The 18721-nt window shown below is 44.4% G+C and overlaps 1 protein-coding gene across 1 annotated transcript; it reads right to left on the minus strand.

Moving 5' to 3' along the window:
• Positions 1 to 363: 363 nt before the first annotated feature.
• UBE2QL1 (ubiquitin conjugating enzyme E2 Q family like 1) lies at positions 364 to 18210 on the minus strand. Its single transcript, XM_027878953.1, has 2 exons — positions 16715 to 18210; positions 364 to 1711 (listed from the first exon to the last, which is right to left on the minus strand). The coding sequence occupies exons 1-2, from the start codon at positions 17507 to 17509 to the stop codon at positions 1580 to 1582; spliced, it is 927 nt and encodes a 308-aa protein (XP_027734754.1). The 5' UTR covers positions 17510 to 18210; the 3' UTR covers positions 364 to 1579.
• Positions 18211 to 18721: the final 511 nt, after the last annotated feature.

Consider the following 18721-nt stretch of genomic DNA (forward strand, 5'->3'; position numbering starts at 1 on the left):
TGCTCTGCTGCTTCTTCACTTGTGCTTGAACTCCACTGTCCTTTGTGATTCTTGTTCTTCTATGCCATGTGTAGTTTTAAATCAAACTCCAGACCCCCAAACTCTCTAGAGTATAGTCTCCAGTGTTGCTGTAATACAAACAGAAACTGATCAACCAATTTGATTTGTTCTTATGGTTGCTATACAATGGAAGGTGTTTCCAAACACACCCTGCTCTTCTCCTCCAAATCAGTCTTGCAATCGATACTTTCAATTAAAGTATCACAACAGATGCATCTATATGCTGCTTAGAATCTCACAACAGAAAACCTATTACCTTGAAGACAAGAACTGACCAAAATGATTGAATTCCTGAGGCAACAGAAACGATACTGGTGATTTTATTCAGCACGTGTCCAATACGATTTTCCATTCGGAATCCACATTTTTTAATACTTTTCTACACCATTCTTAACATTACCTTCAGCTTTTATGGAGTCCCTTAGAAAGTTGTGGTTTTTTTTTTTTTTCCAATTTGTTTAACAGAAAACTTAAATTTTAATGATTAAATAATAGGACATTTATATACATCAGTGGGTTTTCTCAGATACTGGGCTCTAAGTACATACAATGTCTATTGAGTGAAAATAAAAAAGAAAAATTCCAGTCATGCAAATCATCTTACAAACCATGTTCCATTTGACTTGAAAATTTTTACTCTGTTACTGGCATATCATTTCAAAATTCAACAGATAAAATTTTAAGGTTGCTTTGTCCATTTCTGTTTGTTTGTTTTGCTGTTTTGAAGAACTGACAGGCCACATGCTACTGCAGAAGGTACTGGCAGGGTAATAATTGTTCTGCTACCACCAACCAACCCCTTCGAGCCCTGGTGTGGATGTGTTTTAAAAAACCACCTAACCTTCAGCTAACTGCACTGGTTTATTTCTGAACAGCACATCACAATATCAGCACAGAGAGCACATTGTAACCGGTTGGGTGATTCCACTTAATAATTTTTCAACACTAGGACCTTTCAGCATTTTAATTCTGGTTTCATTTATGAATTAAAGGTCATATATAGAGCACAAATGAGGTCTAAATTTAGTCACAGCAGACCACAGTTCCACATAAAGACAAATCTTCAAGTTATGTTGACCTGCTAGGAGACAAAGATAAACAGCACAGCAAACATGTACCTGCAATGCACTGCTTCCCTATTAAATATTAACTGTTTCATTTACATTTAAATGAACTGAGCAGTAATGGATAGACTTTCCAGTACTGCTGTTTGGTGCTGCTGTCATGGAAAGAAGCTGAAGACAATGTGGGCTGTATGGGGGCAAATGACGCAATCTCAGCATCCGCTCAAGTGACTTCAATGATGACCATTCTCCAGTCTTGAAACATAATCCTACACAGCTTTTTTTTTTTTTTCTCTCCCTCTGTAAACACATCTGTTCATAAATAACTTAGATGTCTCCTTGACATTCATGGTATGTAACTGAAGCTGAAGTAGAAAAGGATGGGCGGTGTACAGCACTGAGGAGATGTCACAGTACTTTTTTTCAGCATTTTTGTCAAGTGCAGGTTGCTAACATCAGCCATCAGAGACGGGTGGGGTGACCCACCCATATTTTTCATGGGTCTTCACCAAACTCTTAAATGTTGCTTCAGCTTCCTTTCGACTGAATGACTTTTTTGATTTGCCAGCTTTTCTGCAGATACGGCCCTGCGCCAAACAAAAAAGAAAACCTTTATTAAAGAAGTGCACACGCATCTGGAAACCACAGCTCAACTTTTCAATGCATCAGGCCAAGAGGCATTCACTTATGGGTACCAGAAAGCAGAGTTCCCAAACTCGAGCAGACAAATGCATTATTAGAAATGATTAAAAATTGTACTCACTGAAGGGGAAAAAAAAAAAAAAAAAAAAAAAAAAAAGAACAGCTTCCCAGCGAGCCCCTGTGCTGGCATGCTGCCCCGCATGCAGCAACCAGCGGCGGCTGCGGCGGCTGTGCCACAGGGCTCGCCTCCCTCTCTGCTGCACTGGGACCTCTGCCATTAAGTATTTGGCACAAGGACCCCCGCACCCATCCTGCACGGCCGGGGGGAGCTTCTGTGCAGGCAGGGACTGCGAGGCATGCACCGCTACACCACGGAACTGGTGCCTTGGCAGAGGCTGCATCTCAGGGCTGCCCGTATTCACCCCTCGCTGCCAACGCACAGTTGTCACTAAAAATTACATTCATCCCACGAAACACACTCCATTCTTTTCCCTCCAATCTGACCCGTGAGAAATGAACAGTGGAAGTGCCTTAAACCAACTTGCTTCCAACTTACATCAAAAATTCTAATATGTTTATTACCCCTTCATGACAAGTTTGATAATAAATGAAAATATACCCATTTACATATACTGCATTTTTATTACTCTGCAATTAGATATTACTTCTAAATGCACAGCAGTATAAAATTTCAAATCCCTGTTTGGCAAGAGAGACTTTTACTGAGTTATTAACAGCTTACCTTATTTTTCATATTGGTCTATGACAATTACCAACTGAGATACAAGAAAGCATTAGAGTTGCAGATTAATACCGCTCTACAAAAATAAATATCTTAAAATAAATAAAATTAAATAAATACCTTTAAAGTATCTATGCCTACTGGATTTATCGCAAAATAGAAGTTTATTAAACTCACTGGTCTAATAATTTTAGTAATTGTTTGACAGATTGCACCGAAAGCTTTTTTAATAATGAATGCTATTTGATGAGCAGGTATCACGTTGCAGTGTTACAACTATTAAGAACCAAGTTAGCATGTTCTCATTTTTTTCTGTTCTTTAGCTCAAAATGATGCATTAGGGAGGCATCTTTTGCCTCCCTGATTTTACTGTCAAATTGGAATTTAAACCAAAAATTCTTCATTTGCAATTGCGTGCAACAAATACTGAGAAAATAATCTGATATATGGAGGGAAAAAGGGGGAAAATAGGAAAAAAGAAAAACAAAATCTCCCCTTGGAGCATCAAAGCTATTTTTACAGACTAAAACGAGTAAAATAAGTCTGCACTGTGGACAAACTCTTTCTTTCCAGAAAGCTGTCACAATATTACAGAGGCTCTTTTATGTTCGGTGCCGCTTCTATTATAACAAAACTATGGACACATGAGAGAAAAAGGCTGTTTCCTACTCTTGTTTTAACAAGTCATTTTTCAGTGCAGTTTGAGTTCTCTTTTAGAGCCTACCTTAACCAAAGATTAGGAACAGCCTCTAATTCCCACCTCAATTGTTTCACAGTCAACTTATTCAATTTTCACAAAAATAGCTGTTTTACCTGTCGATGCTTTTTCTCACCTTTTTCCCTATCTCCCATTTACAGACTAGAAATTTATTTCTCTTTAAATACCCTTTGATAGACTAAACAGCGAGACACCTTCTCCATCCCCACACTAATTTGGCAATTAATATGTCCCAAATAAGGATGATCTGAATGGTTCTCAATTTAACCCCAACCATAAATTTTGTTAGAAAATGCTCATTTTTAGTTGTGACAAGTGGAATAATTAAATAAAACTGAGTAATAGATTTTTTAAATTTTATTGAATAATTATCATATATAATTGCATAATGTATAATTTTCAATCATAATTATCCTGCAGGAGTATTTTTGTTGTTAGAAAACATATTTTGTATTTTCCTCCTAAACTGAGGTTTTGTTGGAAGCACACTTAGAGAAACATAGGAAAAGACAGAGCAAAGTGCAACAGAAGATTAAATCAGCACAGGAAACGCTGTCCTCAAAATCTCAAAAAATAAATACTTTTGAAAGTAAATATAAACTTCCTCTACTAAATTTCTGGATCAGATCCATTTGCTGTCTCCTGTATTTTACACATTATTAATCATTTAAGGCTTTGATACCTTTCTGAATGATGTGCACAGCACCTAGGACAGCATGAGCCGCATATTCCCCAGCTTTAACAAAGTATTAATATTAAGCTGTACCTGCAAAAGGGATCTTCGCATTGTGAACAGCTATTGCTCATGCTTGGCACCAGCTACATACGGCTTTCAAAGCAGGAAAGTAAGAATTCTCTGGTCTTACAATAATGTGGAGAATATCATCACATCACCTAAAATGTGACTGGAGCCATGGCAGAAGAAATGAGCATTGTTTCATGAGTTTATTCTGATACTTTTTTTGTTGTTAATGCAACGGATCATTAAACCCACTTCCATTCTGGTACCATATGCAGGTTGTATGTAAACCACACCATCTAAGAGCAGCTAATTCTACCCTGCTGTAGTCCATGTATTTCCGTTTATACAGAAACTATGGGTGGCATGGTTAGCACTGTCTCTTATTAACCAATATCCTACCAGCTGTTTATAATTTGGATAAAATTTAACCTCCTGGACTGCAAGTTTCCCTATTTGGTGCCTCAAGTAAACCTGGGATAAAAAGAAAGAAGTGTGGAATTTCAGCTGACAGAATTCAGATGCTTTTGAGTCTATACTCGGGTGGTATCTAGTCTCTTACTGAATTTTCACTTTTTGCCATTCCCACAAAAATCTTTAAGTAAAAAATGTCATTTTGGATGCAATTACAAAAGAAAGTGTCAAACATTTTAACAGGCACCGTTACCAGCTCTGATTACAGTTTATTTTCAGACTGCTACTTAAACGTGCAGTCATTTTAATTCGGGTCAGGAGCCTGCAAGCTGCTGCATTCTGCAAACACGATAACAATGGTAGATACAGCATGTAAATATAATGCTGGCCACAGCTCTGTTGCACACAACTGCATTTTGACCAATCCCCAAACCTCATGCGTCACTACTGCCAGGGTAAGGAATACAAATCATTTTCATGGCCAATGTTTTGATGTGTCCAGCACCACATCAAGGAAAGATATCAAACCAATATCTGAACAAAATCAAAGCATTCCCCAAGAGGTTAAAAACAACGGAGAAAACTCAAGCCTTTCATAAAGATATCAATGTCGACTTCAGCTCTGAGAAGTCGCAACAGGAGCTTATTTAAATACTTGCAATACTTTAGGCACTCGCAGAGTGCCTTTCATAAAGGAATAACTGAAAACCTAATTAAAGAGTTGGAGAGAACATTTCAGATTTTGCCATCTGCTGTGACTTCGTGTACTTATCAAGATATAATTTTAACAAGCTAGAAACATATGAAAGGTGAAAGCAATGCCACAGCATCCAACTGGTTTATGCAGCCATGCTGAAATGCAGGGGGACGTGTGCTGTGCTCAGCCTCCTCCCTCGCTCATGCTCCTACTGCGCCCAGCCTGCGTGGCACGGTGAGCAATCGCATGCCACTCATCCAGGCTTTGCCCAAACTAATGAGCTTGAACAAACAGCTGATAAGGATCTAGTCTATAACCCTGATAATATCGGGCAGAAAGACCTCCTGGAACACAATCTGCTGCGGGCAGCCTTCTCAGGATCCTGGTCATACCGAGGGACCAACTGCTCCTTCCTGCCATGTTCAGCAAAAGACCCAAGGTGAATCTCACGTATGATTTGTCCCTCTGTCCTGGTTTCAGTTGCAATACAGTTCATCTTCTTTCTAGCAGAAGCAGTGGTTTGGATTTAGTATAAGAATAAATTTGGTAATATACTGATGTTTAGTTGATGTTTTAGTTGATGCTGAGTCAAAGGCTTTTCAGTGCCTTGTGCTCAACCAGTGAGCAGGCGCACAAGAAGCCGGGAGGGAGCACGGCCAAGTAGGGGATGGGGTGAGCAAGTGGCTGTGTCGTACTTGGCTGCCTGCTGGGGTTAAACCACAACACATCAACATATATGGACCACTGTGGGCAAATCTGGGAGCTTTTCTACTTCCAAGTGATGCTGCAGTAGTCTCTACATTTTTCCACATTCATGAACACGTCTCCCCTTCAGAATGCCATGTGGCACTGAAGCACATCCGCAAAAACATTCAACTCAACATCCACTAGCTCTTTAAAGTCTGTCAGTACTATTATCAGCAACATGCCATGTTGATGATTCTTCCCCAACACCGCCAGGTCACAAAGTGGTCCAAACACAGAGTTAAGTCCTGTACAGATATACCAAATATGAAACCTGAAACTCTCAAGCCCTGTAATCCCACTACGACCATGTATTTGCCCACGTCTGGCCTATGTGTCATTAAAAACAGTCCTGACATTTCTACTGGTCTTTCCAGAGTATGGACGGCCTCAGGAGTATTTCTTTGGCAGCAACAAAGGGATTTCACTCTCTTGTCAAATTGATGATAGTAGCTCCCAGACCAAAACCCAACAATTTTAGCACAGGACACAGCACCAGGTGTGCTTCCATGCGTGTCCTGTTGGCTCTACCTGGAAGGACAGGACTATGTAATGGAAGTCAGCCTTTCACAGGATAATACAATCACAGAAGTGCTGGTTGGAAGGAACCTATGGTGGTCTTTAAGTCCACCTCAGACACTTGGAGCTGAACTGCCAACACAGGTCAGCTGTGGCACTGCACAGCCAGGTCCTGAACCCTTCGAGATTGTGCTCAGTCCTCTCCTGATGCCACTCCCTGTTATACTAGGTCCCAGATTTTCAGAGATTTATTGTACACAGCCATCAGCCCTTACAGGACTGATCTTATTGCGGAAACCACGTAAGCCCCTGTGCTACATGTCTCTCAGATGTCACAGCAACCCTTCAGGCAATTCCAGACCTTTTTTCCTGGACCAGTTAACAAAAAGCTGCATACATTTCGAATGCACAGCTAAGAGACTCAGAAGTAGGCAAGCTGTCACGTTATTAGCACAGCTCTTAACACAAACTCCTCAGCCCTGCGTACCTTCCAATAATCCTGGCAATGCAGATAACTCAAGGCTGGTCTCCCAAGGGCAAATCATACCTGCCTTCTGAACATGGGGCTAAACTTGGCCCACCATGTAAGCCAGCTTAAGGATGCACAGATACAGTCTCCATTTTCTGCCTCCATCTCTTAGCAGATCTCTATAGCAGGCTCTACTGACCCACCTCTAGGTAAAAGTCAAGCAACAGAAAACAAGCAAAGGGTGAGGGAATTACACAAAAGACTGCAGGAAGTCACTGTGCCACACACAGCATCTGTGATGATCCCTCCAAGGACAGGATCCACAAGGACATGCCCATTTTCCAAGTCTGTTGCACCAGACTTCTCAATGGATGATGCAAAAACTGTGGGTTTCCCATGTACCGAAGCGTGCAATGAGTTTTGTGTAGGTAACACGTTCCATAATGTGCCAGTGACTAATGGCTTTGTGCCCCAACTGTTCAAAGCCACATACTATGCAAACATACTCAAGTCTTTTCTGATAAGGTACAGAGGAACCCAGAGCCTAAGCCTGAACCAGTCTTATCCTAGAATATTTAAACAAGTTTACAGAGAAAAATATTTCCACTGGTTTGAGAGAAGCATTCAAAAGTATAGCGATGCTGAAGTGAGCTACTGTCATGCTCTCAGTGTAATGATTGCAATGTGTCACAACATCACTGTTAGAGCGCAATATACACAGTCTCTCCCCCCAATTACATGGTTTATAATTTTTTTCCTTCATGTACTGATGTAGCAGTTAATCATGTCTCAAAAACTGCACACAATTTATATTGCACTATATATAATTATTAGCTATAGTTAAAACAAAGCAGTATAGAAACTGATACAGGCAAATACTGTTAATGTCATAGCATAATTGAATCAATTGAATTGATGTTTTCCTGCAGATGTGTAATTTCTGAAGCAGTATTTCCATGCTTTTTTTTGTTCTCCTTTTAAGAATAATCCATACAAAGAAGTGAAAACTTAGCAAGTTCTGGCTTTAAAGCATCCTATAAATTGCGCCTTCTGGGAGTGTAACTGTTCTTTGTTCAGGAAAAAGAAATCCAAGTTCCAGCTGAGTAATTGTTAATGCTCATTTGTCTGTGTGCAGCCTGGTGCCAACAGCTCTTAATCGATACAAACGCTTACAGCCCCAATCTCTGTTTGACAGCTACAGAGCACTGTGCTGCTGTTCCTCGCCTTTCCCTATGTCAGCACGGAGCTGGCAGCATGATTTCAGTAGAGATATGGGTTAAGAAAACTCCCTTCTGGTATTTTATGGGTGGAACAAACTCTGTGCTGGCGAAAGAACAAGAAAATATGAGTGGCTGGCTACATTCTTAGAAGGTTCCTCAAGCTGAAGGTGGTCTGAGGTCTCACAAGGTGTGGGCTTCTGTCAAAAAAAAATAGTCCCTGTCCCCTGCCACCATGTGGGCACCTGCTGGTCTAGGTGACAGAGGCATGTTTTCTCTCTGAATCTTTTGCTGAGCTCCCTGGACTACCATCCTGTGGAATCATGTACCATAAGAGTTCCTGAGAGCCAGTCCAGGTGAGAAGTCTGGGAACATGACAGCAACTCTTTATATAAAAGTCCACAAGTCCTCCCTGTCACGAACCTGAAGTTGCCCAAGTCAAACACAGCCACAGTTATAAACCCAACCAAAGCAAAGCAAACCATCCTTTTTGACAGGCTGTAAAGACAAAGGCACCACAGTCCAGACAACATCTCCACATTTCCCAAAGTTTTACAACGCTAAAACAAAAAAAGAAGAAAACAGTAGTAAAAAGCAGGTTGCCTCTGGGAACATTTAATCAAGTTAAACTCAAATTTAGGAAGATCAGAGTCACAAGCTGACGTGCTTTTCCCTGGCTATTTATACAAATGTGTCAATCTCTTGAATGCAGTATGTTTCATACGGATGCACATGGACATCTATTCAAAGAGCCCCCACTTCTGAGTGCTTTAAGTACATATCCTCAAATGACCTTTGGGAAGAGGGTTACCTGTACTTTACAGATGGAAAAGAGGGATATAGTGAAATTATATAACTTGCCCATGGCTGCACCTGAAGCTAGTGGCAAAACCTGGAAGCTTAACTCAGATCACCTCTTCTCAGACCAAGTGCTCTAACTGTGAAATAACCTCCTCCCCCCAATACTTTTAGAATCCTAGATATATTTTAATTGAAATAATCTAATCAAATTTACAGAAAAAATTGTATTTATAGAAATTCATAGAAAATTTGTAAAACTAATAGCATCAGTTTCCTCTGTTTTGTGATGCTTTAGGGTTTTTATATGGACATGTATTATGGAAACAAGCCCTACACTTCTTACTGCAGCTGAGGGTTTGTTACCATTTGTAACACAAACCTAGAAAAAGGAGAAATATGTAGTCATTCCACAGCTCATAAAGCCTGACTGTGACAAGCATCTGAGCTCCGGGCCATTTCATAATGCAGGCTTATGTCTTCCTTCCTCAGGTTTATTTTCACTCATCTTCGAATGCAGTTTTGGGTTGTAACTGACTTGTAACTCTACCAAGGGAGTCACTGCAGAAGTTCCATGGGCTTTGGAGAGCCTGTGCAGGAAAGGATTAAATCACTGAGGATCAACGATTTTAACAACACACACAAAGTCATGAAGTAGATTAAGAAAGACATGTTCCAAGGGCAGACTCCACACATGTATGACGCAGGCACGTATCTGCCACACGAGGCATGCCTCATGCATTTTTCCTCAGTGCGACCTTTAACTAGAACGGGGCAAATCAGACTGGCACCTTGATCCTGTTTCAGAAGAGGAATCACCTGAACATCTGAAGTGTGGTGCCCACTTACCCGTTCTGTGCAGACTGATGGGGACTGCAAATTCATCTTCATCAAAGCACACCCACACTTCTCCCTAGCTTATGCTCTTTCAATGCCTAGTGCAGCGCTGGTTTCACCAGCCAGCCAGGTTAGGTAACAGTGCCACTTCCTCTGTAGATTGTCCTGTGACTTCCAGGATCTACTCAGTTACTGCTGTTTGCAGACTTGAGTTAAAGACCAACACCATGGAGTGTTCAGCACCCTCCAGAAATGACCAGTGGAATACAACTCAGACCAGCCCCTATGCTTTCAAAAAATACAGTGAAACCTGCTATTCTATTTACAAGTGCAACAACTGGATCCTGAGCACCTTGAATTTAAGACACATTTTGAGCCATTTAGTCAGCATAACTACTTCAGCCTCTGAGGTTCTCCCTGTTTAACCATAGAGGAATTGCACCCAGCAATCCTTCCACCTCCCATCTCCCTTTGCACCGAACATCAGTGCTACCTTTTTTGACATTTACAGGAGGAAACTGGAAACTGCATGTGAAGGACTGAATGTGTCAAGGAAAAGAAGAGCTCTTCACTGACTCTCACCAGCCCAAAGGAGCTTAGATGGGAAAAAGAAACATAGCCAATATTGTGTTACTTAACCAACATCCCACTTTGTGAGAGCAGATGCCCACATGGGGATGTGCCTCAGATCATGCCTAGCAATAAGATACTCCCAGGATATGAGGAGCTGAATTACTGTGGAGTTACAAATCTTCAATCTGGAAGTCTCCAGTCATGCATGGAAATCCCTGGGCATTGTGTAGATGCTAGGAAAGCTGCGTATTTTCAAGGCTAGCCTGTATAATGAAGAGTAAATCTTCCTCACAATAGAAAGTGGGTTACTTAGGCTACTCCTCCAGGATATCACCCTTCAGGACTGGGCTTTCTGCACTTGAAAAAATACAATTTTCAACACAGTATCTGACAAAACACCCCAATGCTATACAGTTCTCTCAGCCTGAACGCTACCACAGAAGAAAATGAGCACTTCTTATACAACTCAGGGAAGAAGAACCTTGCTCTTTTGAGCAATTTTCTTACAATCCAAAGCCGCAATTCTTTCAAATTCTTATTTAGGAGACCAGCCAAGTATTGCCAGGAAGAAGTATTTCTCCCTCCATAAAAGCATGTTTTAAAATAAGTAGGTTTTTTTTTCAATTTAGGGATTTAATTTATTTGACAACTATTTTAACATTAGGGATGATAGTTGAAAGTATTTTAAATTTTTCATTTTTATGCTTTGAAGAAAGAAAATGGAGATTACGTCCCCCCTGCTTTTTAAAAGAATTAAAATAGCCTCTTATTTCAATGAGTTGGAATCTCTGTGTCTTCGTTCCTCTCAGTAGAATATATTTGCATAATAATAGTGGACGGTCAGAACAGCAATATATCAGAGTACACATGAAGAATACTTTTTCCAGCCTGTTCATCAGGCCCAGCATTTAATGTAGCAAATATATATGCTCCCAGTTAAATTTCAGCTTGACAACCCCAGGTTTCTCAACTGAAATAAAAGAGACATCTAGAAAGCCAATAGATCTGTTTTTCCTCTGTAGCAAAACAATATTCTGTTACCTCTTTGGCCCAGCATTTATATCTTTTAATGGGGAACAAGCTCCCTAACACAGTCTTTGTCTCCTCTGTCATCTTTGTATACCTTGTGGACCTACAGCAACATTTCTTCCCTTGATGATAACCATCATTTGCTCGGGCAACTAATTGAAAGCAAAAAGCAAACCAGTTTTATTTTCTAGGGCCTAATAGGATACAATGGCTCCAAATAATTCAGAAGCCACTGTATTCTCTGTACATTTCTGCAGCTTTTGAGATTAGCTGATTTATTCATGGCTACAGTCCTCAAACCCAGCATCTGGAGTATGAAAACCCATGGATTTGCAATTAATTTCTGCTATACATATTTGAAAGACCTGGAGTCTGCTGACCTCCTGGACACTGTGCAAGTCCCATCTGCTATCTGCTTGCACACACTTTTGTTTGAAAGGATGAAGAGGGAGTAATTTAGACTACGATTAACAGCTACCTTCTGTAGCTGTTTTTCATAAAATAAGCCCATTTCTCCTGTTTCAATCTGGTATAAGTCAGCTGGGATATTCGTATCTTTAAAATGAAAAGAAAAATCCATTCAATAGTAATAAAAGGCATATACCATTTGAAGCAAAAGAACATGATTCCACTGTGGTAGTTCTAATGCTACAATGTGAGGGATCAAAGTACTAGACACCAGCAACTTTTATTTGAATTCAGAAACTTTTCTGATACAGAATTAAAGCTTAACTACAAACTATCTTTTGATTTTTATTTAAATCATTACACAGAAGCCCAGAATAGCAAGAATACTCAGAACTAAGGGTTCCTTGTTTCTATTTTAGTATGACCTAGCAAAATTTTTATTCTCCTTCTATTCCCTGGAAGAATCCTGGCAAAATTTGTATGCTCCTTCTGTTCATGAGAAGAATAAGAGAGTACTTCCCTCAAAACTAAGACCTTCCTCCATGACATAAACTGCAGAGTCACCAGTTACCTGACAGCTGCTTTTGGATGGCAGTTCTCTCTCCAGCCTCCACAGAGAGAACAAGGGACTCGTAAAAAGAGGACAAGGCACTGGTCAGCACTACTGCAAGCTTAAGTCAAAAGTCCCCAAAGCATCAGGTACAGCTCTGTTTGTTGCTCCCAAAAAAAGAAAAAAAAATCCTGATGCATTATTTGGACACTGGCATACATAGCTTTGTCCTCTTTTAAACTTCCACCAAACCAGCATCAAATCATTCCTCTCCAGTGAGAAGTAATACGTCTGTTAGACCCTCCCCCACTTTTAAACACTCTGCTCCTTTTCCTTTGGGACCACATCATCCACCATGTTTTCAAAGGAGACAGACAGCTCCTCCCTGAAACATGGGCACTGCTCTCAGGTGTCCCTCAAGGAGAGCCTCAATGAACCTCCTGCTGTTCCAATTCTCTCCTGTGTTCCCCCCTCCTTCCTTCAATTATCGATGTTGTTGTAACAATGACACCATTATGAAGAAGTGGAAAGACGGGCTAATTTTTAAACGTCTCTCTTAAATTATCAATAAACCATTTTAAAGGGCTAAGAAGGAATAACACTCAATGGGCCACTTCCATGGCCCAGATGGACAGACAGACGAGAGATGGAAAGCTCTGCCTAGACAGGCATGTCGAACAGTTGCCCTCAGGAAAACAAACAACTGGTATTTAAATTACTTCATTAGCATCGCCCCACCTCCTTGGCTGGCACCCTGGCTCCGCAGCAGCTCAAAGCAACTGCATCGCTGGTTCAGCAGGGCCAAGCTCTTGCCTGTGATGACAGGAGCCATCGAGCAGCTGACTGTTCAGGAAGCAAGTACAAAGTCACCCCTTTAAAAGCAAGGCTACAGTTGAGTTAAGGACAACACCAAGTATTTTAAAATAAGATTCTGGATCCCAGACAGATAAACAGTCTTCGGCCTTTGATGTACTGAGAATTCCCCTCAAGATACTGACTAGAGCTGTGTGAATAATTGATTTTCTCAGCTGAATAGCTGAAGCAACCAACCAAACAAACCCCAACTTGTTTGTTAATTAACATTTTTTTCCTTGAAAACTGGGAAAAAGAAAAGTTAAGTTTCAGATGGTTGAATTGTTATATTCAAAGAAAAATAATCTCTCATTTTAAACATTTCTCTTTATGGACAAAAAAATCTAAAAATGCAATACTAGATTCATTACAGGAACCAAGGGTGTGCACCCCATAAGGCAGGACATCTCTCAAGCAAGGTCACCTGAGGCATATGGTTCCTTCTTGGTGAAATCTAGATAAACAGATACTCTGCTTTAAATCCAGTCCCTGGGAGACATGCTCAGGTTTGGGAACCTGGACTCATGTCTCCCCACATACAAGGGCAATGCTGTAAAGTATTGGAAAATGCTAACTTAATTTCTCTATTGCATGCTTAGGTCTCCTTACAGACACAACACCTGAGTGAAATCCCATGAGATGTCAGAACAACTTATGTCAATTTCTCTTTTACTCTGCTCAAAGTTCTGTGAAACCAAGAATTTTTCAAGAATTTTCAAGTATTTTTTCAAGAATCTTAACAGTCTGAAAATGTATTTTCAATGCTAGTTTTATCTGCTTTTTGATCATTTTGTCAAGAAGCAGAAGGTCATACATCCTCACAGTTACAAGTAGTTCTAATAACAGACCAAGAAGTGCTGTGTTTCTCTCTGAAGAACCAGCAGAGAACGGCAGTGTCGCAGTTAGCTCAGCAAAACAAGACTGATGAGAAACATTTCATGAAATCAAGCACCTTGGTTTTATCACTTGAATCACCAGAAGGAGGAAGGTGTGCCGGCGAGACATTCGGCCCTGCTCACTTGCGCTGGCGCCTATGCCAGCGAGGCGCACTTCTGGATGCGTCACAGACTGGAGTGTTCACAGTGATTTCATGCTAAATCATGGTGCTGCGAACCAGTGACATTTCTCTGGAAGGTCCCATTGACCCACCAGCAGTGCCACTGCCCAATCTCCCACTCAGCCCCACGGCTGTTGCTATTTGCTCAAGCAGGGTTGTTCTCAGGTGGTGGAGAGCGGCCCTCACCTTTCCAGTCTTGTTGATTAACAGCAAGCATCTTGAATATTTCATGCTATTGCAGGGTGCAGGCTGCTTACAGAAATTACACAATTTGGCTGGTGACAGCCATCCCTATTTGTTCGGAACAGCTCCTTGCAGGCACCAGGACTGCCCACGGCATGGCAGGAGTCACTCAAACCTGGCCCCGCAGCGCTGGGGAATGCTCACCTTGGCCCTTGACACTCTGTCAGCTCTATTCTCCTTTTTAAAAACTAAATGGTCAAAAGTAGATCACCTGTAAAATGAAACGGGGATAGGGGAGCGCCAGTCGTATTTTGAGCCCTATTATGCAATGGAGTGGGGATTACATAACGAGGGGAGTGCAGTTACAGAAACGTGGCTCCCATGACATGGAGCCCAGCTACGGTGACCGGCTATGGTGACAGGCCAGCAACCCATCACAGGCGACGCCTCTCTAACCTAGAAAATAAATTTATTGACAGTGTTGCCTAATAACCTTTGCACTTAGAATGAATAATCTGAAAGGCTGAAACATGCATGTTATATCTGGTTAACTACTGATTTGCTGTGAGCAATTTATTTCTGACTTTTTTTTATCCCACACCCATTTTCTTGTTATAATGGACTTTGTAAACTCCTGGCAAAACATTATTGAAACCCTTGCTTTTTAAATGTGTTCATTAATGATGCAGACATAAACATCCTCTGTTATCAAAAACTGCTACTACTTTCTGAAAATCTCTTAAGTGGTTCAGGGAAGAAAATTGTCAGATTACATAGCTGAGAATTTATTACTAATAAAACAATTCAGTACTTCTCTTCACTGAGTCATTTTATGATCCCAGTGAATCTTAATTTAACCCCTTTAGCATTCAACACCGCAGAAAGAGGCTGAATTGTTCAAAAAACTGAGAGAATTTAGCACTGTCCTTCTAAATTAGTCTTAAAAATAACAAGAACTATGGCCTCTCTAAAAAGAGATGGGTTAACAGTAAGATGCAGTAAGAGTAGCTACGGAACTTCAACATATACCAAGCTCAGTGTTAATTAAAATTCCTTTTTTTTTTTTTTTTCTGGTAAATGTTTTTATATCCCAAGGTGACCTAGGAAACTTGACTTCTTCAAATGAACTGCAGAGAAAAATACTATCTGATTAAAAAAAAGAGCAGTAGGCCCAAATTAAATATGGAAAAAGGAGGAAAAGCCACTTACAAAAAAGCCTGTTGAAAAATCAAAATAATTTTTGTCTTGAGATAAACCAAGCCTTTAATTCTGCTCATGTAAGCAGTTCCATAGAAGGAAACAGCAATAATCTCACTTTCAAGCAAATGAAAAATACGTTGTTATTATCTACTCTTTTTCTACCTACTTGCAAAGATAAAAATTTAATAAGGTACTTAATATCATTTACTGAAAGACTGTGTATGTCTCCTGAGTTCAAGGGCACTCACAAACAGGAAAACCACGCTGTCACAGCCATGTGTACATTGCCCAGTACAATAACCATAAAGAAGGACTGCCTGCGAGCTTCACCAACAATGTTTACCCATTTACCAAAAAAGGCTTATGAAATACTTCTCTTCTAAAGGTATTCTGCAGGAGAGAAAGAAAAAAACACGTAAAACGCATCTATTCAGCTCAGACGAGATCCTCTGCCGGAGGGAACCGATCACCTCCTTTGAAGAGGAGAGCTGGCAGGAATCGTCAAGCTGCTGCAGCTGCAGTATATATCCGAAATTACTTGTTCCTTTCGGGCCGGACGATTTGAAACCGGCACAACTTTTGCCAGTAGCTCAGGCAGAGATTCCCGGTGTGACCCCGCCACACGGTTCAGCCCGGTGTGCCAAGCCCCAAACCCGGGTCGCCCCTTCTTTCCCTAGGGATGCTATGCGGGACAGCACAGACAAAGACCTGGGGGCAGCAGCTCCAGCTCCGCCAGCGGCAGCACTGCACGCAAGAGACCAGCGAGTATGGCCGACTAGTTGGTGAAGGGCAGGAGACGGGAGGCTCCAATCCCAAACCCCACTGAGAGAGAGAGAGAGAGCCCCTTTTGCTTTGGGGCGAAGGAGGTGCCCCCCTCGAGGGCATGATATCCTGGTGTGCCCCAGGCGGCAGAGCCAAGCAGAGGGACAAAAGCCGGGCGGGAGGACACGATGGATGCATGCGCTCCTCGCCCCTCCAAGCCGCCCGGCACCTCTGCTGCACCTGCCCGAGAAGGGACTCCGCAGCCGAACATGTGTGTCCCTGCCTCGGCCCCACCGGTGACACCAGGCCCTCAGGGAGACCTGTCACCCCGGGCCTGGCCAAGGTCAGCCGCGGGCTGGCCGCCTTTGGGTTTCCCACCTGCACGGATCCGCTTCCCGAGAAGGGGATGCTTGTGCTCCTCCCCGAGCAGGGAGCCCTACCTGCCCCTTGACCAGGCTGGCGGCGAACTGCCTCATGACGGCCTCCACGGTGTAGGCGCTGGACCAGCCGCGGGGGGTGAGCAGCTCCATGCAGATGGCCCCGCCGTCCAGGACGTAGCCGTTCTCCAGGCGGGGGCTGAGCACCCTCATGAAGGGCGGCGAGAAGGGGAAGTTGTCGGGGAAGGTGAGGTTGAGCAGAATGTACTCCGTGTTGGTCTCCTTCATGTCCTGCCACAGCACCGAGTCCTTGTCCACCTGGTGCAGCTTCACGTTCCAGTCGAAGAGGCTCTCGTCCACCAGCTCCACCGAGATGAAGCGGTCGCTGAGCCGCGCGATGTCCTGCAGCTCCTTCATCAGACGCCGGGTCCGCACCTGCGTGCAGTGCTGCTGCCGGCCCGCGGGCACCAGCGCTGCCGGCCCCGACCCGCAACCGGGGCCGGAGCCGGGGCCGGGCCGCTGCGCCGCCTCCTTGCCGGCGCCGGGCTCCCTGCCCACCTCCCGCGGCTTCTCCCGGCCGACTCCCGAGCGCGCCGGCTGCGGGGGCTGCTTGGCCGGCTCCGGCGCCTTCTTGTTCTTGTGGCCCCCGGGGCTGCCCTCGCTGCTGCTGCTACTGCAGCCGCCTCCGGGGGGGCCCTGCGGCTGCGGCTTGTTGCTGCTGTTCTTCTGGTTGCCCCTGCCGCGAAGCGAGGAGCCCTGCTGGCTGCTGCTGCTGCGGTGGTGGTGGTGGTGCTTGGGGTCCTCCGTGTCCCGGCTGTGCAGCCGGATCAGACCGATTTTCCGCAGCAGAGTGGCCATGTTGTGCGTGGCTCTGCGCTCCCTCCCGCCTCTGTGCACCGGTGGGGCTCTACTGAGGTTATGATCAATTTAAAGCCCGGCTCGGCGGGTTTGCTGCTGGCGGGCGACGAAACCCCCCCTCCGCCGGTCCGGGTGGCGGAGAGGTGGCGGTGCCGCCGCGGTGCCGGAGGATGTGCGGCCGCCCCTCAAACGCCTCCCCTGGCTAGGGCTGCGGCGGGCAGCATTGCCGCAACGGGGCTGCTCCCGCGGACATCACGGCCGCGCCGCCGTGGCCATGATCCTGTGAAAAGGAAGGAGGATCTGGGGTGGGGGGTGGGGGGAGGAAAAAAAAAAAGGTAGGAAGAAAAAAAAAAAATCCCCCAGCCGCCCGCACGGGAGAGCCCGCTCCCTCCCCCCGCACAGCGGCGGCGAAGCCGCCTGCGCTGCAGATGGCTTCCCCAGCACCTTCGGATCGCGCCCGGCCGAGCCAATCCCCAGCGGCTCCCGGCGGGCCGGGCCCCGCGCCTCGCCGGGCGCCTCCCCCCGGGGCGGGCGGAGCGGAGGTTGGGAGCCCGCCCGCGCAGCCCCCGCCGTGCCCGCGCCGGCCCGCAGCGTGCCCGGCCCTTTGTTCGGGGAGCGGGGCCGCTCGCCCGGGCAGGGCCGCCGCAGCCCCGCCGCGCCGCCTGCACGCCTGGCGGCTCCGCCGCTGCGGGGCTCGGCGGGGCGGCGGCCGGCGGGCAGCGTCCCGCGTCCCGCTCCGCCCCGCGCTGCGGCAGCGGCCCCGCCGGCCGGGCGGGCCGGGGGCGGCGACGGCGAGGAGGGGCGGCCGGAGGGACCCGCGGGTGCGTGGGCAGGTGTTGCACACGTATGTTTTGTATGTGTGCGTGGTGTCGCCCGCACGCCCGGGAAATGATACCTTGGCAGCTCAGTGCACGTGTGTGCACACGGACAGAGTCCGCACGTAATGCGGAGACGGAGACGTAACAGCTTTCTATGGTCATGAGTAAGGACATGATGGCATTTAAGTGCATCGCTGTGTTCATTCTGTAGGTGTATTCACACCTACCGACCTAAACAGATCTAATCACATCTAAAGCATCTGCCTATAAAAACAAGAACTTATCTATGAAAGGGAACTTGCAGGAAACATGGGGCAGGACTATTTACCAGAGCATGTAGTGACAGGACAAGGGGGTATGGGTTCATATAGAAAGAGAATAGGTTTAGATTAGA

This window comes from Empidonax traillii, unplaced genomic scaffold (assembly GCF_003031625.1).
Source record: "Empidonax traillii isolate 1590-97213 ecotype Southwest subspecies unplaced genomic scaffold, ASM303162v1 scaffold48:size2401408, whole genome shotgun sequence".
Classification (NCBI taxonomy): Eukaryota; Metazoa; Chordata; class Aves; order Passeriformes; family Tyrannidae; genus Empidonax; species Empidonax traillii.

Excerpts from the sequence above, each read along its gene's own strand:
- UBE2QL1 (XM_027878953.1), bottom strand. The coding sequence starts at position 17,509 with ATGGCCACTCTGCTGCGGAAAATCGGTCTGATCCGGCTGCACAGCCGG. Across the intron at positions 1,712-16,714 it reads CCAGCCTGGTCAAGGGGCAG|GGCCGTATCTGCAGAAAAGC; the intron begins GTAGGGCTCCCT and ends TGTTTGGCGCAG.